This window comes from Orycteropus afer, unplaced genomic scaffold, assembly GCF_000298275.1.
Source record: "Orycteropus afer afer isolate SDZICR_OR568_19922 unplaced genomic scaffold, OryAfe1.0 scaffold00209, whole genome shotgun sequence".
NCBI classification, from domain to species: domain Eukaryota; kingdom Metazoa; phylum Chordata; class Mammalia; order Tubulidentata; family Orycteropodidae; genus Orycteropus; species Orycteropus afer.
The window spans coordinates 5,306,740-5,317,296 of record NW_006921796.1 but is presented as its reverse complement, the minus strand read 5'-3'; the positions used below and the strand labels follow the sequence as shown (position 1 = coordinate 5,317,296).

General features: G+C 36.1%; 1 protein-coding gene across 1 annotated transcript in view; it reads right to left on the bottom strand.

Moving 5' to 3' along the window:
- The window catches only part of SLC41A2 (solute carrier family 41 member 2), a 213,219-nt gene that overhangs the window by 112,127 nt on the left and 90,535 nt on the right, over positions 1-10,557 (bottom strand). The window contains exons 6-7 of the mRNA XM_007948243.2: positions 6,919-7,066; positions 1,895-1,974 (exon numbers count right to left, since the gene is read on the bottom strand). Coding sequence (XP_007946434.1) covers positions 1,895-1,974; positions 6,919-7,066 — 228 coding nt within the window. The remainder of the gene's footprint in view (positions 1-1,894; positions 1,975-6,918; positions 7,067-10,557) is intronic.

Here is a 10,557-nt window from a genome sequence, read left to right as displayed (position 1 = left end):
ACTTCAGGACAGATCTTGAAACATCTTTTGTGATGATGAATGCCACGCCATTTCTCTTCAATTTGTCATTCCCAGCATAGTAGATCATATAGTTGTCTGATTCAAAATGCCCAAAACCTCATGAATGCAACAAAAGACAAGCAAACCAGAAATCTCAAAAATAATAAAGAGCTTGTCAATTTGTCAACTGCCATTAAATTTTTTTAGCAAAACTAACACCCTAAGAAAGAGATGCTACACTTAAAAACAGAAGAACTGATACCAAAGGCAACAGTCAATGGTAAAAACAGAAGGCTTTATTTAAAATAACTAATATCACGAGTGTATTCATTTAGTAAAAATCCACCGAGTTTGGTATATTATTGTATACATAATACAATTATTAAAAACATTTTATCATAAAAAAGGTATAATTGATATACTGAAAGTAATAAGAGACCCTAAGACATCTATGAACAAGCTCATTTTATTAAGAGCCAATTAAAGAACTCTGAAATGAAAAATGAAAATATTCAGTAGAAATTTTAGATATGAAATTAGATTTAGAGAATGTACTTTTATATAACAAATTTGCCTATACATAAACAAATATAGAAAAGTAATTTATATTAAGTTTGTAGCATATCTCACAACATGTTTTTACCCACATAGAATTATTTTTAAAATTATATTGGCCTGTTTATGCTGTTAGGTGTTGAGTTGTCTCTGATTCATAGCAACCCTACAATAGAACAAAACACTGCCTGGTCCTGCACCATCCTTACAATCTTCGCTATGCTTGAGTCCATCAATGCAGCCACTCTCTAAATCCATTTCTTTTTTCTTTTTTTTTTTTAATTATGATTTGGGTGAAAATTTACAGAGCAAACTCACTTTCCATACAGCAGTTCACATACACTTTGTCTCATGATATTGACCACAATTCACCACAATGTAACAGCTCCCCTCCCATTTCCTCCTGACAGTCATCTCTTCCCTGTGTCCATCCCTCCATGTACCCCTGCCCCCTGAGCTCTCTCCCTGTGCATAAACAGCCTTTCTTTCTCCCATGTCAATCCATTTCTTTGAGGGTCTTCCCCTTTTTCACTGACCCTGGGCTACACTAAAATCCAGTTTTCTCTCTCTTAGTAAAAATTAACAACTAATGACAGCCAGTCTAAAAGCCAGTAGGAATGGACTAAGGTTATTTTATTAAATGTACTTTGTACAAAACTCCCTATGAATTTAAGTATTATAATTTACATAGTGGCTAAGGCACTTGACTGCTAACCAGAAGGCTGGCGGTTCAAACCCACCAGCCACTCCTCAGAAGGAACATGGGGCAATCTACTCCCGTAGTGATACTGCCTCGGAAACCCAAGGAGGGGTCACTGTGAGTCGGGTCCGACTCGACGGCACATAACAACAACAACAACAATTTACATTTTATGGATGAGAAAAAATATAGGGCAGATTTTAAAGCAATTGGCAGAAGGGTGATAGATTTTAATGGACTGGTTTGAGTCAAGCAATGCCTGTATCTGGCAAACACTAATTTAGCCAAGAAAATTGATAGAAGCCTCAACAAAACAACATAACATAGCAAATAAACTCCAAGTAAATAATAATCCAGAACTAAAATATATTTAGTCATACTAAAAGAAATGAAGTATGCCTGATTCTCAAGCAAATATCTAGTCATAAGATTAAGAAACACATTTTTCTAAAATATGGTCTGCATACTGACTGACAGCAGGGAATATAAGTTCCACTGTGAACAACAACCCAGGGTTGGAGGAAGGATGGATGGCATGGAGAGACAGATGTGTTAAAATATGAACCCTAAGATTCCTACTGGTACCTAGGAGTATACAAAGATTAGATATAACTGTAAAATAGTAGGTTTAATTCTTACCATTAATAACTGGTGTGTAAACAACAATCCCAACCAAGTTGGGGTCAGATACAGTTGTATCCAGAATAAGGCCACCAATGCTGAAAGATATAAAATTATATAATTTAGAGAAGAAAAGAAATGTACTAATTTGAAGTTATTTTTTATACATAGGCACCACAACTTTTTAAAATAAAATGTTTAGATATTTTTATAATAGAGTGAAAAGAAGAAAACACTCAAAGTAAAAGTCAATGTTAACAGCAATATGTTGAAAATAAAACATGACATAAGCTGTAGCCCCAGAATTAAAGACTTTCTTCGTGATCTTCAAAATATGTTACTCATAAAAAGAAAAAAACGTATGCCTTAAGTGCATTAAAATGTCTGGAAGGACATACAAGAAATTATTAACAGTAGCTATCAGTAGGAGGTGAGACTGGCAGTCATTTTATAACCTTCTGTGTTAATTTTTTAAAAGTACGTACACCTATTGTTCTTATAATTTTAACAAATATATTTCAAAAAAGTATCTTTTCATATTGGAAATAAACAAGATCTAGAAGGGACAATTTTTAGGTGTTAAAACTATAGTTGAGATATGTCTTAGCAATGTACATTAAAATCATGACTTGTACTCATAAACAGAGCTGATCTGGAGAATAGAGGTCTGGAAAAATAACATTACAGTTTCACCACAGTGGCAAGCCATAAATTCTCAATGGAACTTGGCGATTTTTTAAGTTTCCAAGACCATTATCAATTCAGTCTCTTGGTCTATATGTTATGTCTCAACAGTCCATGGAATTCTGTTGCCTAAATCTTCCAGGGAAATGCAAACCACATTAAAAAAAAAAATGAACCATATTCTGTTAAGGAATGGGACTGATGTCAAAATATCATATCAAATATTCTTATCACTACCTGATAGTTAAAACCACAAAGTTATTAAGTCTTTATCATTTCAATTCTTTAATAAGTGAATTATGGCTTAATACGCTTAAACTGCTAAGAGTTTTCACTAAAAAAGTAAACTAAACGGTCCCAAAATAGTCATCCTCAGAAATATTTTAATATTTAAAGGTCTAATTTAAAAAATAAAATATATATTTTATAGAACAAGTTAGAAGTTAAAAAAATAAATAAATAATAATCTCTGCCAAAACACATTGATCATGCTATGGATTTAACATGAACACTTGCTAAAATACAGTTTCAAATATTTTTGTTACCCAGGTAATAAAACTTATTGTAGAAAATACAAACAAAAAGAAGAAAATAAAAATCACCCATAGTTACAAAGTTACACTGCTAACAAGTTGGTACATAGCTTTCCTGACATTTTTTAACATGAATATTTTAAAACTGGATCAAATTTAAATAAAGTCAATTGGATTAAAAACTGGATCAAATTATAAAAGTAAGTTTATTAACTTTATTAAATCTCCTTTTTATAGAACAAACATGTACATTTTTAAAAAAATAAGACAAAAATACTGGTCCCAGCCCCACCTCCAGGTCTTGCTCTATACTGGCAATTCTTTTCAATGTCATTGGCTGTTTCTTGTAGGATTCAATTCTGTATTTCTAAATAGCATGTTTACACTGTATTTCTTGACTTTTAATTTTAGACATTATCAAAGAACTTCCTACTAGGGCAAATGAGGATTTAGTGTCTCTCTTACCCTCCCCTTCCCACTTTTAGTCCCTTCCTAATTATCTTCATCTCCCCCCATCCTATCAAACCAGTTATTAGTTTTTGGTAAAATACTTAGGGTCTGTATTATTGTAACTATGGAATTATTATCAACACCTGAGCCACAATGTCTATCACTTCTACTTTTTGCTTTGTCTCCTATTTTTCTTAGTTTTTTAGGTTTTTGTTACTAAGTCAGCCTCAAATCTGCAACAAAGTTAATACTTCTCAATGCAAAATCATCAGTTAATTGATCAATGCCTTTCCCCCTCCCCCTCCTTTCTGCCTGCTCTCTAGGCCTGATGCACACACAGGTTTCGTCCTGGGCCTTCCCTTCAACTTCTGTGTTGGATAGTGGTTCATGTATTATAACCAAATTCCAGTATTAATTCCAGTATTTCATGAGATCCTACTGTCTTCCAGGAAACAAAAAAGAAAAACCAAACTAAATTACAGAAAAATGAACCACAAGCTATCTCAGAATGGGTATCTTGAATATTTCCTCATTTTGATTGAACATTACTTCTATTAGCTTTATACAAAAAGGTCTGTGGGAAGTAAAATCTTTGAGACCCTGCACAACTGAAAATTTCTTTACTCTTAACACTTGTTGATACTGTTGCTAAATACTATAATCTTTCCTTAGATTTTTGAAGGAAATTTTCAACGGTGCTGCCATTTAAAAAGTTGGATGCCATTCGGATTTCCAGTCCTTTGTATGTAACTCATCTTTTCTCTCTGGAAGCTTCTGGGCTTTCAGACTGATGTGTTTTGCTTTGGGACCCTGCTGGTCTAATTCATTGTGCCAAGTACTCAGTGAGCCCTTTCTGTCTGGAAATCATGTTTTTCAGTTCTAGGAAATGTTCTTGTATTATTTGATCATTTTCTCTCCTTGCCATTTGTCTCCTATTATATCCTCCTCTTTGCTTTCTGTTCTGCCTTCCAGGAGAGTTGTTCAATTTTATCTTCCAACTTTCTACTGAATTTTTATTTCTGCTATTCATGTTTTTAAATTTCCAAGAGCTCTTCTTTGCTTTTCAAATCCTCATTACACCATCCTGTTTTTACATTATGAATGCTGTAGCTCCTCTTATTTCACTGATTTTCTTCTTCTTCTTCTTCTTTTTTGTTTTTGGTTTGTTGAGGTTTTTCAACTATCCCTCTGCTGGCATTTCTGTTTTGCTTCTTTTCTATCTTTCATGTTAGAGGCCTTCATCAAATGTCTGGTGATGCTTCAGTGTCTGCTCTTTAAAAGGCTACTGCAAAGTATACTTGAGCTTTGTGTACCTGGGCAGAGCTAGCCAACAGATAGGCATATATCTCTTGAACTAAAGAATTCATAGGGTCAATATCAACAGGTCTTTTCTTTCATGCTGGTGAGCTGCCCCAGAAAGGAATTGTCTAATCTTCCATGAAGGAGGCTGGGTAGCACCAGCAACTTGTTAGTTGCTAACCCAAAGGTTAGCGCCACAGATTTTATCTGTGGTGGCTCCACAGACAAAAGGCCTGGCAATCTGTTTCCATAAAGATTACAGCCAAGAAAACCCTATGGAGCAGTTTTACTCTGTAACATTTGGGGCCACCAGGCGTGGGGAGTCAAGTCTACAATAGCTGACAAAAATTTTATGTCTAGGGGTGTAAGCCTGCCAGCCAACATTCTAGCAACATAAAATGGATAGGGTTCTCACTGTTCAGTATGCAGTCTTTTGTTTAATCCTCCCATTTTCTAGACAGTGCTTATCAACATCCTCGCCTGTGCAGATGTTTCTGAATCCAAAGCCTCTCTGATTTAGCCTCTCCAGCATTAGTATCTTCTGCTAGGGTGGGAGAGGGCAATCACTTGGGTGCTCAGGTTAGGGAAGGGGTTTTGGGGTAATTGCTCTTTATATGAACTGTCAACTAATCTTCATTTTAGCCTTTAAAGTGACTTAGTGCCTGAACTTCCTCCACCTTTACCAGGGTTCTGAGGCTGAGATTAGTTTGGGTGTCTTATGTGTCTCTTCTCACCCTGCAGGCAGTAAGGTTTCAGCTTTTTTCATTCTGCTATGTCAATTAAGAATCATCCATCTGCTCCCTAGTGTGATAGCTGGAGCTGTGTGTCAACTTGGCTGGACCACAACTCTGTGTGGTAAAAGCAATTGTGATGTGGGTTATTCCCATGAGGGGATCAGATGCGTAGGTTCTGAGCAGCCAATCCATTGAAAGGAAGTTTCCCTAGGGGTGTGGCCTGCTTCCAGTATATTTATGGACATCTGGGAAAAAAGACATTCTTCTGTGGATCGGGATTCTGTTGTGCTGCCTATACTGTCCGTGAGTGATCAATCCACCATTCAGCCAGGAGATCTTGGATTTGTCATTCAATGCAGTCAACAGCCAGTATACCGCCTGCCAACCTTGAGCTCCTCAGCCCCTGCAGTGAAGTGAGTCAGGAAAAGCCTCCAGCTTGACGTTTGATCCAAGAACTTTGGACTTGCCAGCTTCTGTAAGTGTGTGAGCCATTTTCCTAAGATAAATTTCTCTTTCTATATAAGCTTTACTGGTTTAGAGAACCCAGTCTAAAACACCTAGTTTCCTAAATTTGTTGACATCTTTCAGCTGCTATCCTCTCTGCCTCCCCTTCTGTCTTTGTGGTTTTATATCTTTTTTTATTCATTTACTGTCATTTCAGCAGTTTCAGGAAGAAAATAAACGGTGTCAATCCACAAGAAACTCATTCTCTTTTCTAACCTGTCTTTTCACAAATGTGTAACAAACATCTTTCCATATCAACAGCAAAGGTACAATGTTGTTTTTAATGGGTGACTGATACTCCATCTTGTGACTATAATTCCAATTGATCAGTACCTGTTCTTAACCCTGTAAGTTGTTTCTGTTTTCTCTCTCCGTTATTGAAAACGCCACTATGATGAGGATCTTTGCAACTAAGTCTTTCATATACAGCCTAAACTACATATATTAATCCAGTCATAGTCCTAGAAGACTAGTCAAATAGTATATACATTTCTAAGGCTTCTGATAGTTATCTGAGCAACCCATCATTCAAAATAAGTAATGTCTTGTCAGGTTAAAACATACACACATACACAAAACGACAAATACCAAAAAAATTTCTCATCAATCTGATAAGAATATGGTTGGAGAGAAGATTGAAACTGGAAGCCAAATGAGGTTCTGTACATCTACTGATTTCAATAACTGTCACTTACATCCCTTATTAGTTGGGATAATAAAGAACTGGTTATCTATAATGACCCAAAAAATAAAAATAGGCAATAAATTGACTTTACTATGCACATATACACATGCATATAGAATACAGACACACAGACACATACATTTTAATACTAACCTACTTATGATCATAGCTGTTATGACAGGCTCCCAGCCTGAGTGGAGAACTGTCCTTGTGGCTGGATGTTTGGCAGCTATTATAATCCAGATAGGAGTTAGAGCCAAGAAAAAGACACCAACTAATGGAGAAATGTAGTAATAGGTCTCTAAAATTAAAAAAGAGACAGCATTTCAGTCTCTCTGCTCTCCATGAAGCAAATCTAAATTATTAGATTTGTAAAAGCTTACCAGAGGATACGATGCTATCAAAGACTTTAATATATATTTTCTATCAATTTCAATCAGATTTAAAACTGTAGATAAGATTTAAAAAATCAAATAATGTATTTGAAAACTAATACATTAAATTCAACAAACATTTATTGAAATAACTAAGTGGCCTACATGGGAATAAAAATAAAACAGTAAAAACTAACATTTATTTGTCTCCTACTGTTCATCAGGCACTGTGCTAAATACTTCATATTCATCATCTCATTTAATTGTCCCTATAAGTACAAGATAGATACTGTCATTGTTTCTATTTTATGGAAAGAAACTGAGGCTTAGAGAGCTTAAGCACATAGCCAAGAAATAGCAGAAGGAAAAAAAAAAAAAACCCACATTTATCTTACCAAAGTTAGTGCTCTTTCTCTAGACTATAAAGTTAAATAGAAATTTTTCCCCATAAGGATCTTATAGTGCAGGCAGTCTGTAGAATAATGTCCCTGAATTAATAATAGCTATCCCCGTCCAACTCCTGCATATAGAGCTCCAAGCTCCAAAATAAAATAGAAAAACTCAATTTAATAAAGTTAAACAGATTATTCACTGCACAACTATACACAACTTTTAATACGCTAGGCTAGAATATAGTACACTGAATTAACCCACAGTTTGCCCAACAAACTGAGTCTGACTGCACAGTTTTCACATTTGGGTATTAAAACTAATCTTGGGTAACATATTTACCTTTTCTAAGCTTTAATTTCCTGTCTTTAAATTGGTAATAACTGTACCTGTGTCATGGGATTGTCAGACATCTAGCCAACATGTATTATTTCTTTCATTAAAGGTGCTCTGGTGGTGTAGTGGTTAAGGCACTTGGCTGTAATCAAAAGCTTGGTGGTTTGAACCCACCAGCTGCTCTGAGAGAGAAAGATGAAGCGGTCAGCTTCTGCAAAGATTTATAGCCTTGGAAATCCAATGGAGGTCACTATGAGCTGGAATCGACTCAATGGCAGTGAGTTTGATTTTCGCTTTTTACTCTCATTGCCATCATCACCATTATTATTTAAGTAACACTGAGCTAACTGATTGTCAGGACTTTGTTTTATCTCCCTGTGGGAGACTGTCTTACTTGACCACAAATATTTACTCCCTCCTCACTCCTGCTAGACTCTCTTATAAAAAGAATATTTCTCTGCCTCATTGACTTTGGGTTTGGTCATTTGTCTTGCTTTGGACAATGGAACATAAATTGACATGATGTATGCTACTTAAAAGGAAAATTTTAAATGTGCTTTCAGAAATAACTGAAAATATATATATTTATATAGCAGACAGTGTTTCACTGCTATTCATAAGGTTTTCACTGGCCAATTTTTTCAGAAGTGAATGGTCCGTCCTTCTTCCTTCATCTGCAAGCTCCGCTGAAAGCTGTCCACCATGGGTGACACTGCTGGTATTCAAGATAGCAGTGGCATAGCCTCTAGCCTCACGGCAACATGCAAGCCACCAAAGTTGGACAAACAGCTTTTTTCAGACACTAGATAATGGGCATTGCAAAACTGATCCCTGAGAAAAGGGAAAGTAGTAAGATAAGCCCTACAATGTTGTTGTTGTTATGTGCTGTTGAGTCAGATCCGATTCATAGCGACCCCTCCTTGGGTTTCTGAGGTGGTATCACTATGGAAGTGGATTGCCCAAACTTCCTTCTGGAGAGTGGCTGGTGGGTTTGAACCGCCAGCCTTCTGGTTAGCAGTCAAGTGTCTTAGGTACTACACTACCAGAGCTCCCCAAGCCCTACAATAGCCCCAGCTTTCTTCCTAAAAGGCACATTCCAGACCATAACTCAGGAAGGGAAAAGCACAGCAGAGCACAGTGGCCTTGCTAAACTGAGTTTGGAGAGGCTAAGACAGCAGCAATTTTCAGATACTTCACAGAATTCTGAAATCCCTACCCAGACTCTAATCTTTGGTGGAATTTATTTTTTTAGCTCCTCAAGATATTTAAGATATTCCCATCTATGACTAAAGATGTTTGAACAAGATCAAATTCATTTTTTCAGGTAAAACAAAACAATTATTACAAATAATAATATCCAAATAAATTTTATTTCCATGGCTTTATCTAGGTTTGCCACACATCTTCAAAATAATTCTACAAACAGAAGTCATTTTAATATTTTCTTCCATTAAAAGGATATGACTAATGCTACATTTAGAGTCATTTTCTCTACGATATTTTAAAAGAAAAAAAAAAAAACTTTTATTTTTTAAATGGATTCCCAGTTCTCTTCTCTAAACCATTAGATGAGGATAAATAACATCCCAATTAAGACAAATTCTTACCTCTTAAAACAAAAAATTCCCAGCATTTTTTCATAGGACCAATGGAAAACTAAAAGCATTAAAACCCAGTTAGACACAAATGAAAATAACTACTCTGCTTAAAGTGTACAATTCAATGGTGGTGTGTAGGATACTCCCAGGACTGTGCAGCCATCACCACAGTCTTCTTCCTGTCTCCATGGATTCGCCCATTCTGGACATACCATACAAATGTAATCATACAATACACGGCTCTTTGCGTCTGGGTTCGCATAATGTTTTCAAAGTTCATCTTAATATTTCATTCTCAGATCAAGAGAGGAGCACCATCCCAGGCTTTACAATAATTATTTTCCACACTAAAATCTGAAGTTGAAAAAAGCTTCCATCATCTCAACCCCAGAATCGTTGCCTTGAATTTTCAAAGAGGGGAAATTTTTTTTGAGGAAACAAACTAAAAATAATGAGTGGGCAGTTTCTCAGAAACTTAAAATGAGTGAACATATAACCCAGCAACTCTACTCCTGGATGTATACCCAAGAGAATTACAACATATGCTTAGACAAAAACTTCACAAATATTCATAGCACCATTATTCATAACCGCCCAAAAGAAACAACTCAAATATCCATCAGCTGAATAAGATGTGGTGTATCCATACAACGGGATATTATTTGCCCTAAAATGATATGAAGTATCAGTTCATGTTACAACATAGATGAACCTTGAAAATATGCGAACCCAGACACAAAGAGCCGTGTATTGTATGATTACATTTATATGATATGTCCAGAATGGGCGAATCCATAGAGACAGGAAGAAGACTGTGGTGATGGCTGCACGGTTCTGTGCGTATCCTACACACGATCACTGAATTGTACACTTCAGAAAGGTGAGTTGTATGGCATGTGAATCATATCACACTGCAGTGTAGTAAATTACTTTGTGTGGCTTTTCTACCCATAAGTCTTTGTAAACTCCAAGGTGGGATTTTCTATGAGCAACTGAGGAGCTCCTGATTGCTGAAGGTGTCCACCTGGAGTATTTCTGTTGGGCGTGGCACAAAACAATGTTCTGGGAGGTGCCCACTCTCTCTCAGGTGCTTA